Source organism: Theropithecus gelada, chromosome 3, assembly GCF_003255815.1.
Source record: "Theropithecus gelada isolate Dixy chromosome 3, Tgel_1.0, whole genome shotgun sequence".
NCBI classification, from domain to species: domain Eukaryota; kingdom Metazoa; phylum Chordata; class Mammalia; order Primates; family Cercopithecidae; genus Theropithecus; species Theropithecus gelada.
Genome location: NC_037670.1, coordinates 116,631,843 through 116,645,842, shown reverse-complemented (window position 1 = coordinate 116,645,842; position 14,000 = coordinate 116,631,843). Strand labels below are relative to the sequence as shown.

The following is a 14,000-nucleotide window of genomic DNA, read 5'->3' as shown; positions in this document are numbered from 1 at the left end:
TTTTTTCTCTTTTGATCTTTTAGGTTAAATTAATGGCAATAAACCATAAATACTTGTGCTGGGGAACAGTGTAAGTGAATACTAATTTAGTTTTATGGCACTTTGGTGAAAAGTTTAGTTATGAATTCTCAGTGAAAGTAGAGTATAGGACAAGTTATTTTCTTCTGTAGTAAGGCCAACAGTTTGTTAGTACTATATCTGCAAAATGGAATTTGCATATAGTATTTATGTAGTGTAAGCTCTTAAAACCCAGTATTATCTGCTTGCTGAGAATACCTATTTCAAAAGGTATTATATGGCATTATGTATGTGTTCTATGCACAGAGCAATGCATTTGGATATATTTATAGAGTTTAAGATTCACCTAGTAACTAGGTAACTATTTTCCTAAAATGACACATGATCTTTGGAACACTATTTAGGCTGTGGATATTAAAATGGCAGTTACTACCATTTTTGACCATTTTCATAAAAAAAAAAAAAACAACTTTTCTTGTTTCTCCTCTGTTCCCCTCCCATGGATGTCTTTACTAGCTCTGCCTACTAACTGTCTGATAGGCATTCAGGAGGTCTATGAACCAAGAAAATTTTTTATAAAGGGGTTTAGGGCTGGGCCTGATGGCTTATACCTGTAATCCCAGCACTTTGGGAGGCCAAGGCAGGTGAATCACTTGAGCCCAGGAGATGGAGACTGGCCTGGGCAATGTCATGAAACCCCATCTCTACAAAAAATACAGAAATTAGCCTCACATGGTGGTGTGCGCCTGTGGTCCCAGCTACTTGGGAGGCTGAGGTAGGAGGATCACTTGAACCTGGGAGGTTGAGGGTGCAGTGAGCAGTGACTGGGTCAATCACCTGCTCAGCCTGGGCAACAGACTGAGACTCTGTCTCAAAAAAAAGAAAAAAGATAGGGTTCAGTAGTTGTATTAATCTATATTCAGGTTTAGGTGATAGAAACCTAAATCAAACTGGCATTAACTTAAGAAGATATTTGTTGGCAAGGGATGTAGCTAAATTTGGGTAAAGCTGACTTCAGTGTTCAAATGCTTTCATTGGAAATCTCTTCCCATTTTTTAGTGCTGCTTTCCTTTGTTTGGCTTCATATTTAGGTAGACTGCCCAATGTGATTGTTGTACCAACAGTCTCATGTCTTCATAGCTTTCTTCATAACTTATTGACTCCCAAAGGAAATAGTCAGCTTCTTTTTTTCCAATGGTTCCGGCAAAGTTCCTGGAATAATCCTCATCAGTTGTGATTGGCCTGTGTGATTCATGTCCCCATCCTGGGGAATCAGGTGCTTGGATGAGCTTGGCCTGGGTCACATGCCCAACCTTGGAATCTAGTGGGTAGAATCAGTGTCATTCAAACCATTACAAAGTGGTGTTTGGTTGCCTAAAGAACAATAAAGTAGCTGTTATTTCAGAACAAGGCGGATTGGTTAATAGGTACTGAAAGTGAGTGTCTGTTGGAGTATCTCATCAGAGCTACAGTGAAAAGTTGCCAGGAGTCATTTTGAAGATGTTCTCTTTACTCTTCCTTTGAGTCTACTGTTGACAGAATAGTTGTTGTTAATTGCCTCAGTTTTTGTCTTCTCAGCTCCTCATTTGATTCTCCTTGACATTCCTCAGTCTGGTTTATGACCTTACCGTTCCTTGCAAACTACCCTTTGTAAGGTGGTTAACTAGCCCCTGGCTTCTTCCCTTGATTTCTCTTTGACCTGTCTGCTGCAGTTGGTTACCCTCTTCATACATATTTTGACACTGCCTCTTTCCTCTTCACAGTATTTTCCTATCTACTGATTCTGAAACTGACCTTAATACTCATGACACTTTTCCCCCTCTGACCACTTTCTTCCCTGATTTAAATAGTTTGATTGACCTATTGTTATATATGTAACTCGCAGTTATACTTTTCTAGCTTTTACCTAGTATTCTCATTTGAGAGTTGTGTTTCATTATATGTTAAATTGTTCAAATTGGATGTTATATTGTTACATAAGAGTAAATCAATCTCATCAAGAGTAACTCATCTTGTTTTCCGTCCCTCATACCCAAGCCCACCAAAAAACACCTTTTGCTAAACTGATTTTTACTAATAGCACTGGTATCCTGCTGTTCACACAAATTCAGGATGAAAATAATTTTGATAATATTGTCTGTCTCTGAATAAAGAATACTGGGCTCATAATGAGCATCTCTCAGCACAACTGAGGTGCTTTTCTATAGTGTGTGGACATGTTTTATGTGTGTGCATTAACATGCATATATTTATAAAATTGATCTGATTATCTCCACCTGATAATTTGCGTTAAATTCCATGGAAGTTTCCCTTCTAACCTAAGATGATTATAGACAGTGCAGTTTAACCTTTGTAAATCATTATTAGTGAAATACATATGCTGTAGGCCAGACATGGGAGCTTATGCCTATAATCCCAGCACTTTGGGAGACCAAGGTGGGAGGATTTGATTCCAGCAGTTCAACACCAGCCTGGGCAACATAGTGAGACCCCCATCTCTACAAAAAATGAAAAATGAGCTGGGCATGGTAATGCATACCTATACTCCCAACTACTTGGGAGGCTGAGGTGGGAGGATCACTTGAGCCTAGGAGGTCCAGGTTGCAGTGAGCCATGGTTGTACCACTGCACTCCCACCCAGGCAACAGAATAAGACCCTATCTCAAAATAAAAAAGAAAAAAACGAAGTAAGTATATGTACTGTAAAATAAAGCTATTTTACCCTCAAGCCATGTTGCTGTTCCATAATTATAATTGTTTGAATATGTTCTTTTGTGATTATATTAATTCCATTTCCCTCATATTTTATAATCCTGAAGTCAACTATGTTGTCTTCTCTATATTGTAGGCTTTATTGTAAGGCTTTGCAGAGGGTGCACAGGAAGTATGTAAAAACTTTAGTTAATAATAACAGTAGTTACTAATTATTGCTGTGAGCCAGATCCTTAGTAAGTACAGTATAAGGGGCATAAAAAATCATTTTTCACAGCATCTGTAGGTATGTATGCATTATCTCTACTGAGAAATGAGGCAGTTTAATTAGAAAGCAAAGTAACTTTCTTACTATTGCACAACTAGGAAGTAGTTTGAATTCAGAACCAAAGCCTACATTCTTAAACACTTTGTCAACACATATTGCCTCTGTGTAAGTGCAAGAAATGAAAGGCAAAAATCATGTGAACAAATAAAGCATCACGATAGCGTTGGAATTTTATATATTTTCTAACTTTTTTGAGATTATTAGGTTTCCATTAGGAGATGGGTACTTAGAATTATAACTCAAAGAGACATCCTTCATTCTTGCTATTTCCTACTGGCTCCAGTAAAATAGTTGTAAAATGTCTTAAATGAAACAGTATATGTGATAATATCTGAAAATTCTTTGTAAAATTGTAAAGTAGCACACAGTTGTGAGATACTGTTAGCAAATGGGTTTGTCAGTGACCTGTGAGTCTTGTCATGTGTGCTGTTGCTGGCAGATAAACTGCTCAGGCATCTTATACTGACCTCCCTCACAAGGCTTTCCTGATTTAGTTGTTGCCTGGTAACAATAAATTGTGTTTATAGGCTCCACTGGGCCATGATACAGGCTACAGAGCTATAGTGTTAGGGTGACATTTAAGACACCTAATTACTCCTCTGAAACTGGGCCCATATCTTGAGACTTCCCTTCTTTCCCTCCCAGGCTCTCAGTGTTATGTTCAGATCATGAATGATATCTGTGTCTAATGTAAAGTGGTGACAGTCACAAGGAACCATCTGATGTAACTCTCATCTAAGGAACATGGGGAAAATGCGGGCAAAAACTTTGTTCTTCAATATAAATGATGGGAAAATTCACTAACTGCAATTTATTTCTCTGAATATACCTGGCAAACCTGAAACACCCCTGTAACACCTAGCCTATCTTTCCCACATTTCTTAAACTGAGAATTATCACATCGGGACCCCATATGTATAAAAAACACAAAATGGTTATGCTTTCTAATATTCACTAAGTGACCTAAGTCCTTACCTAAAGAAGTTCATGACCATCCCAAATGCTTTCAGGTAGGCTGCCATCCCCATCTGCTTTTCCACCCCGTTCTTACAATTCCAGAACATCTTCGTATTGCATATATACATTTGCTTTGACTTCTAGTAAAAATAGCAATTAGTTTATCTAGATTGTTTATATGTTACTTTATACACTATACACCCTCATGACCCCAAGCCCCACCAGGAGCCCTACTAGGTGCTTCCAAATTTAAACAATTTTTTTTTCCAAAAAATAAAATACAGCAGTTACTGAACAATAGGGAATCCTATATCTTATCATCAGGAGGTGAGGCATTTGAAGACTCTATGCTTTATTATCTGTTAAGAATAGACACAAAGTGAAAATAAAATACTGGGTCAAGTTTTAAGTTGACATAAAGTATTCAGAAATCTTGTGTGTTCTCATTTTAGCATGCCCCTTTTGATGCAATGGTTATGGTGAACATCAGTTATTATGTGGATGAGAAAATTTTTCAGAATGAAGGAAGATGGAAGGTATGTTTGAATAAGTATTTCATCTTTTTTCTCCTAATAATTTTATAGATAAAATATTTTAAGTTGTTCCTATTTTCAGGGTTCAGAGAAGGTACGAGATATACCACTTCCAGAAGAGCTTATTTTCACTGTGGATGAGAAAGTATTAAGTGACATCAGCCAAGCTAAAGCTCAGTATCTCAGGGAGGTATATTTTTCACTTTTCTCTTAAATAATCATGATTTTTTCTTTTAACAACCATATGTAAAAATTTGGCTGTCATCCAAGCATGTCTGCACAAAAATTTTAAAATTATGCCTTTAACACCTTTAATTCTTTATGTCTGGTGATTACTTTAATGCAGGTGATAATTTGGTTCTCTTTGGTGTATTCTCCTTAGATGATTTTTCACTGTTCTCATTTAATTCTTCTTGTTAGGCATCTGATCTACAGATTGCGGCTTATGCCTTTACATCTTTCGGCAAAAAGCTAACCAAGAACAAGATGCTTCACCCGGATACATTTATTCAGCTTGCACTTCAGCTGGCCTATTACAGACTTCATGGACGGTAAGGACCATTCGGTTTCTATTTTCACACTCTTGAAGTCCAAGGGTATATCTTTTTTGTAGCTGTTTCATCCTAACTTCTCAGTGTTTTTGCTCACTTTTTTCCCAGCTGGTACTGTGTCCTATTTGTACTTCTATCAATAGATTATTAGATTTCTGATCTGTGGTGGTTTCATAGTTTTTCCTTGTTAGTTTATCACAGTATCCACTTGATGACTTTTGAAGTGTTTATTCTCATCTGAAAGAGGATTGGTCATTCTTTGGCATTCAGATCGCTTGGTTTTCTTGCAACGTCAGTTTTCTGATGGGTTCATGAAAAGTTGTGATTTTATAAATTATCCAGCCTTTACTCATTTTTAGATGTGACATTAATGTTGTGACTTAATACATCCTAAGAGGAAGTGGAAGTTCCTCAGTCTTGCTTTTTCATTGATAAATAAGTTATAATTGAACATACTTACCAGGTACATGTGATTTTTTTTGATACATGCATAAAATGTGTAATGGTCAAATCACGGTAATTGGGATATCCACTGCCTCAACCATTTATTATGTCTTTGTGTAGGGAATGTTCCAAGTCTTCTTTTCTAGGTATTTTGAAATATACAGCAAATTATTGTTAACTATAGTCAACCTACTGTGCTATCGAACACTAGAAGTTATTCCATCTAACTGTACCATTATACCCATTAGCTAGCTTTTCTTCATTCTCCTCTCCCCACATTCATCCCAATCTCTATTAACCACCATTTTACTGTCTATCTCCATGAGATCAATTTTTTAAACTCCCATATATAGGTGAGAACCTGCAATATTTGTCTTTGTATTTCTGGCTTATTTCACTTAACAAAAAGCCATCCGGCCTTACCCATGTTGCTGCAAATAAAGAGATTTCTTTCTTTTTTTTACATTTTGGCTGAGTAATATTCCATTTTATGTATGTGTATATATATATGTGTATATATATGTGTGTGTATATATATGTGTGTGTGTGTATATATATATCACATTTCTTTCTTTCTTTTTTTTTTTGAGTCAGAGTCTTGCTCTGTTGCCCAGGCTGGAGTGCAGTAGTGTGATCTTGGTTCACTGCAACCTCCGCCTCCTGGGTTCAAGCAATTCTCCCTGCCTGAGTAGCTGGGATTACAGGTGCCCATTACCATGCCTGGCTAATTTTTATAGTTTTAGTAGAGATGGAGTTTCGCCATGTTGGCCAGGCTGGTCTCGAACTCCTGACCTCAGGTGATCTGCGTGCCTCGGCCTCCCAAAGTGCTGGAATTAGAGGTGTGAGCCACCACTCCCGGCCCACATTTTCTTTATCCATACATCTGTTGATGGACACTTAGGTTGATTCTATATCTTGACTATTGTAAATAGTGCTGCAATAAACATTGGAGTGCAGATATCTCTTTGATATATTAATTTCCTTTCTCTTGGATATATACCTAGCAGTGGGATCATCAGATTGTAGAGTAGTTCTATTTTTTTAGTTTTGTGAGGCACTTTCAGACTGTTCGCCATAGTGGCTGTACTAATTTACTTTCCACCAACAGTGTATGAGGGTTCCCTTTTTTCCACATCCTTGCTAGCATCTGTTATTGCCTATCTTTTTGATAAAAGTCATTTTTAACTGGGGTGAGGTGATGTCTCATTGTAGTTTTAATTTGCATTTCCCTGATGATTAGTGATGTTGAGCATTTTTCATATACTTGTTGGCTGTTTGTATGTCTTCTTTTGAGAAATGTCTATTAAGATCATTTGTCACCAGGTGCAGTGACTCACACCTGTAATCCCAGCTATTTGGGAGGCTGAGGTGGGCAGATCACCTGAGGTCAGGAGTTTGAGACCAGCCTGGCCAACATAGCGAAACCCTGTTTCTACTAAAAATACAAAAATTAGCCTGATGTGGGCGCACATGTCTGTAACTCCAGCTACTCAGGAGGCTGAGGTGTGAGAATCCGTTGAACCTGGGAGGTGGAGGTTGCAGTGAGCTGAGATCGTACCACAGCAACTCCAGCCTGGGTGACAGAACAAGACACTGTCTAACAACAACAACAACAAAAGATTATTTGTCCATTTTAAGTCAGATAAAAGTTCCTTATATATTCTGATTATTAATTTCTTATGAGATGGATAGTTTGCAGATATTTTCTCCCATTCTGTGGGTTGCCTTTTCACTTTGCTGATTGTTTCCTCTGCAGTGCAGAAGCTTTTTAACTTCATATGATCCCATTTGTCCATTTGTGCTTTAGCTTCCATGCTTGTGGGGTATTACTCAACAAATATTTAGCCAGTTCAGTGTCTTAGAGAGCTTCCCCAATGTTTTCTTTTAGTAGTTTTATAGTTTCAGGTCTTATATTTAAGTTTTAATCCATTTTGATTTGAATTTTGTACCTGGTGAGAGATAGTGGTCTAGTTTCTTTCTTCTGCATATGGATATCCAGTTTTCACAGAGCCATTTATTGAAGAGCCTGTCCTTTCCCTAATGTGCCTTTGCTGAAAAGGAGATGCCTGTAAATACTTGGATTTATTTCTGGGTTCTCTATTCTGTTCCATTGATCTGTATGTCTGTTTTTATGCCAGTAACATGCTGTTTTGTTTACTATAGTTTTGTGGTATATTTTGAAGTTAGGTAATACGATGCCTAAAGCTTTTTTTTTTTTTTTTTTTTTTTCTCCCTGAGATTACATTGACTATTCTGGGTCTTTGTGGTTCCATATGAATTTTTGGATTTTTTCCCGCTATTTATGTGAAGAATATCATTGGTATTTTTATAGGAATTGCATTGAATCTGTAGGTTGCTTTGGGTAGGATGGACATTTTAACAATATTAATTCTTCTAATTAATGAACATGGGCTGTCTTTCCATTTTTTGGTGTCCTCTCTCTTTCATCATGTCTTATAGTTTTCCTTGTATAGATTTTTTTTTTTTACTTTTTTGGTTCAGTTGATTCCTAGGTATTTTATATTCTTTGTAGCTGTTGTAAATGGGATTGCTTTCTTAATTTGCTTTTCAGATTGTTTGCTTTTGGCATATAAAAATGCTACTGATTTTATTTTATTTTATTTTATTTTTTTTTTATTTTTTTTTTTTTTGAGACGGAGTCTCGCTCTGTAGCCCGGGCTGGAGTGCAGTGGCCGGATCTCAGCTCACTGCAAGCTCCGCCTCCCGGGTTTACGCCATTCTCCTGCCTCAGCCTCCCGAGTAGCTGGGACTACAGGCGCCCGCCACCTCGCCCGGCTAGTTTTTTGTATTTTTTAGTAGAGATGGGGTTTCACGGTGTTCGCCAGGATGGTCTCGATCTCCTGACCTCATGATCCGCCCATCTCGGCCTCCCAAAGTGCTGGGATTACAGGCTTGAGCCACCGCACCCGGCCGTAATGCTACTGATTTTAATATGTTGATTTTATATCTTGCAACTTTACTGAATTTGTTTATCAGTCTAATGGCTGTTTGTTGGTGTCTTAAGTATTAGATCATGTCATCTGCAGACAGGACAATTTGACTTTTTCCTTTGTAATTTGAGTGCTCTTTATTTCATTCTCTTTTCTAATTGCTTTGGGTAGGACTTCCAACACTATGTTGCATAAAAGTGGTGAAAGTAGGCATCTTTGTCATGTTCTAGATCTTAGAGGAAAGTCTTGCAATTTTTCCATGTTCCGTATGACGTTAGCTCTGGATTTGTCATATGTGGCTTTTATTGTTTTGATGTATATTTCTTCTTTACTGAGTTTGTTGAAAATTTTTTTTTATCATGAAGGTATGTTTAATTTTATCAAATGCTTTTTCAGCATCTATTGAAATGATGATATGGTTTTTGTCCTTTATTCTGTTGATGTGATGTATCATGCTTATTAATTTGCATATGTTGAACCATCTGAATCCCACCTAATCATGGTGAATGATCTTTTTAATGTGCTATTAAGTTCAGTTTGCTAGTATTTTGTTGAGGATTTCTGCATCTGTGTTCATCTGGGAGGGATACTGCTCTGTAGTTTACTTCTTTAGTTGTGTCCTTTTCTGGTTTTGGTATTAGGATAATGTTGTCTTCATAGAATGAGATTGAAAATATTCTGTCCTCTTCACGTTTTTGGAATAGTTTGAGTATAATTGGTATTAATTCTTTTTTAAAATGTTTATTAGAATTCAGCAGTGAAGCCATCAGGTCCTAAGCTTTTTCTTGATGGGAGACTTTTTATTGCTTCAATCACATTACTTGTTATTGGTCTGTTTAGGTTTTCTGTGTCTTTATATTTCAATCTTAGGTTGTATGTGTCCAGGAATTTATCCATTCCTTCTAGGTTTTCCAATTTGTTGGTATACAGTTACTCATAATAGTGTCTAATGATCCTTTATATTTCTGTGGTATTGGTTACCATATCTCATTTCATCTCTGAATTAATTTATTTGAGTCTTTTCTTTTTTCCTTATTCTACCTACAGGGTTGTCAATATTGTTTATCTTGTCAAAAAATTAACTTTTGCAGCTCTTGTAAAAGTTCAGAATGCTTACTGTTGTGGACTGGGAGTGTCTACAACAAAAGGATACCCTGGCAGCGTGGGAAGGCTGGCTAGGGCTTCATAACCTCATGGACTCATGGAGCATGCTTCCAAACCATGATACTGCTGAACAACCTCTCTGATTTGGTGTCTTTTTTGGCTGAGATGAAGAGTATCACTGAGTTTTGTTCATTGGGGATTGCTAACCCCGTCTCTACCCATTGTCTTTGGCTGCCTTTAGGATTTTTTTTTACCCTATAGGCAAAGATGCTTCCCTTAGGTTGAAGCAGGAATGATTTTTGTGTGAAAGAACCCAACATGGAGATAAAGGTGTCTGTCTGCCTTTATCTGACTTCTTTCAGTGTAGTATTGTGAGTCCATGGGAGTTTTTCCACATGCGGCCCAGCAGCTTGAGGGCGGGGTGTTGTGGATGGAGTAGTCTGTTTCTCTAACCTTCTGCTTGAAGTTTTTTGCTTCTCTCTGGTGCCCCGGGATCATCACAGCCTCGGTTTTGGTTTCTGGGATGCTTGTGAGGGTAATTGGTACTGGATAGTTGTTTTGGTTTTCTGTAGGGAAGAGGGAAGCCAGATTGCTTCTACTCTGCCATTGTGGTAACATGACTCCTCTCAGTTTTGCTTTTTTATCAAGTCTGAGAATATCTGTCTTTAAATACGTTATTTAGATCATTAAATTCAGTATAATTATCTATATTTGTGTTTAAGTCTACCATCTTGCTCTTTATTTTCTAGTTATCCCATCTGTTCTTTTTTCTTTCTCTTTTGAATTTTTAGAGCTTTAAAAAAATTGCTTCATTTTATTTCCAACATCAACTATACTTCTTTTTTTTTTGTACAATTGACCCTTCAACATCTTGGAGGTTAGGGGTCCCCAAGCTCCCAGTGCATTAGAAAGTCCAAGTGTGAATTTTGACTCCCCCAAAATTACTAATAGCCTACTATTGATCAGAAGTCTTACCAATAACATAAACAATTAACACACATTTTGTATGTATTATATATTGTATTCTTACAAAAAAGTAAACTAGAGAAAGGAAAATTTTGTTAAGGAAATCATGAGGAGGCTGGGCGTGGTGGCTGACACCTGTGTAATCCCAGCACTTTGGGAGGCTGAGGCAGGCATATCACTTGAGGTCAGGAGTTCGAGACTAGTCTGGCCAACATGGTAAAATGTATGTATTCCCATCTCTATGGCAAATACAAAAATTTGGGTATTGTGGTGCATACCTGTAATTCCAGCTACTCGGAAGGCTGAGACAGGAGAATTGCTTGAACCCAGGAGGTAGATGTTGTAGTGAGCCGAGATCATGCCACTGCACTTCAGCCTGGGCGACAGAGGAAGACTTTGTCTCAAAAAAAAGAAAAAAGAAAAAGAAAATCATAAGGAGGAGAAAATATATTTACTGTTCATTAAGTGGCTCATCATAAAGGTCTGTAGCCTCATCTTCACCTTGAGTTAGGCAGAGGAGGAGTAGGAAGATGCTTTCTCAGGGGTAGCAGCAGTGGAAGAAAATTCCCATTTAAGTGGACCCACACAGTTTAAACCTTCGTTGTTCACAGATCAACTGTAGTTGCACTAGGGTTTACAAAATACTTTTTTAAAAATCATACTCTACACAGTCAAATAATATTTTCCATTTTAAGTATGATGTAAGAACCTTAAAATAGAATGCCTCCATTTCCTTCTCCCATTCTTTGTGCTGCTGTCATACATTGTACTTCTACATGTGTTATAAACACAATCCCCTTTAATATATTTGTTAAACAATTAATTTTTAATGTGATAAAATATATATAACAAAATTTGCCATTTTAAACATTTTTAAGTATATAATACAGTGGCATTAATTACATTCATAATGTCTTACAGTTTTCACCACTATTTTCAAAATTTTTTTATCACCACAAACAGAAACTCTGTGCCCCGTAAGCAATAACTTTCCCATTCCTCAGTTCCTGGTTACCTCTAATCTCTTTGTCTCTATGAATTTGCCTGATCTAGATATTTCAAATAAGTGGAATCTTACAGTTTATCCTTTTGTGTCTGGTTTATTTCACCTAGGATAATATTCTCAAGGTTCATCCATGTTGTAGAATCAAAATATCATTCCTATTTATGGCCAAGTAACATTCCATTATTGGATGTACACCACATTTTGTTTATCCATTCATTTGTTGATAGATACTTATGTTGTTTCCACCTTTGGGCTATTGTGAATAATGCTGCTATGATCATTTATATGCAAGTATCTGTTTCAGTCCCCATTTTCAAGTCTTTTGAGGAATGGAATTGCTGGTTTGTATGATAATTCTTTAACTTTTTGAGGAACTGAGGAACTGCAAAATATTTTCCATGGTAGCTGTAACATTGTACATTTCAACGTCCTTGCCAACACTTATTTTCCCATTTAAAAAAAATTATAACTCTCCTAGTCATTTGTGAAGTGGCATAACTCCTTGTGGTTTTGATTTATAATTCTGTAACGACTTAAGATGTTGAGTATCTTTTCATGCTTTTTCATTGGTCATTTATTTATCTTCTTTGACAAAATGTCTATTCAAGTCTTTCACATGTTTGTTAATTGGGTTGTTTCTCTTTTTGTTTGAGAATTGTAGAAGTTCTTTATATTTTCTAGATATGAAACCCTCATCACATATATGACTTGCAAATATTTTCACCCATTGTGTGGGTTGTCTTTTTTTTTATTATACTTTAAGTTCTAGGGTACATGTGCACAACATGCAGGTTTGTTACATATGTATACGTGTGCCATATTGGTGTGCTGCACCCATTAACTCGTCATTTACATTACGTGTATCTCCTAATGCTATTTCCTCTCCCCTCCCCCCACCCCACGACAGGCCCCGGTGTGTGATGTTCCCCTTCCTGTGTCCAAGTGTTCTCATTGTTCAGTTCCCTCCTATGAGTGAGAACATGCAGTGTTTGGTTTTCTGTTCTTGCGATAGTTTGCTGAAAATGATGGTTTCCAGCTGCATCCATATCCCTACAAAGGACATGAACTCATCCTTTTTTATGGCTGCATAGTATTCCATGGTGTATGTGTACCACATTTTCTTAATCCAGTCTGTCATTGATGGACATTTGGGTTGGTTCCAAGTCTTTGCTATTGTGAATAGTGCTGCAATAAACAGACGTGTGCATGTGTCTTTCTAGCAGCATGATTTATAATCCTTTGGGTATATACCCAGTAATGGGATCACAGGGTCAAATGGTATTTCTAGTTCTAGATCCTTGAGGAATCACTACACTGTCTTCCACAATGGTTGAAGTAGTTTACAGTCCCACCAACAGTGTAAAAGTGTTTCTATTTCTCCACATCCTCTCCAGCACCTGTTGTTTCCTGACTTTTTAATGATCACCATTCTAACTGGTGTGAGATGGTTTCTCATTGTGGTTTTGATTTGCATTTCTTTGATGGCAAGTGATGATGAACATTTTTTCATGTGTCTGTTGGCTGCATAAATGTCTTCTTTTGAGAAGTGTCTGTTCATATCCTTTGCCCACTTTTTGATGGGGTTGTTTATTTTTTTCTTGTAAATTTGTTTGAGTTCTTTGTAGGTTCTGGATATTAGCCCTTTGTCAGTTGAGTAGATTGCATAAATTTTCTCCCAGTCTATAGGTTGCCTGTTCACTCAGATGGTAGTCTGTTCATATCCTTTGCCCACTTTTTGATGGGGTTGTTTGTTTTTTTCCTGTAAATTTGTTTGAGTTCTTTGTAGGTTCTGGATATTAGCCCTTTGTCAGTTGAGTAGATTGCAAAAATTTTCTCCCAGTCTATAGGTTGCCTGTTCAGTCTCATGGTAGTTTCTTTTGCTGTGCAGAAGCTCTTTAGTTTCATTAGATCCCATTTGCCAATGTTGGCTTTTGTTGTCATTGCTTTTGGTGTTTTAGACATGAAGTCCTTGCCCATGCCTATGTCCTGAATGGTATTGCCTAGGTTATCTTCTAGGGTTTTTATGGTTTTAGGTCTAACATTTAAGTCTCTAATCCGTCTTGAATTAATTTTTGTATAAGGTCTAAGGAAGGGATCCAGTTTCAGCTTTCTACCTATGGCTAGCCAGTTTTCCAAGCACCATTTATTAAATAGGGAATCCTTTCCCCATTTCTTGTTTTTGTGAGGTTGGTCAAAGATCAGATGGTTGTAGATGTGTGGTATTATTTCTGAGGGCTCTGTTCTGTTCCATTGGTCTATATCTCTGGTTTGGTACCAGTACCATACTGTTTTGGTTACTGTAGCCTTGTAGTATAGTTTGAAGTCAGGTAGCATGATGCCTCCAGCTTTTTTCTTTTGGCTTAGGATTGTCTTGGCTATGCAGGCTTTTTTTTTTTTTTTTTTTTTTTTTTTTTTTTTTATTAAAATTAA

General features: G+C 37.1%; 1 protein-coding gene across 1 annotated transcript in view; it reads left to right on the top strand.

Moving 5' to 3' along the window:
• Positions 1–14,000, top strand: part of CROT (carnitine O-octanoyltransferase) — a 48,477-nt gene that overhangs the window by 20,185 nt on the left and 14,292 nt on the right. The window contains 3 exon segments of the mRNA XM_025380869.1: positions 4,468–4,551; positions 4,631–4,738; positions 4,969–5,099. Of these exon segments, the coding sequence (XP_025236654.1) occupies positions 4,468–4,551; positions 4,631–4,738; positions 4,969–5,099 (323 nt within the window).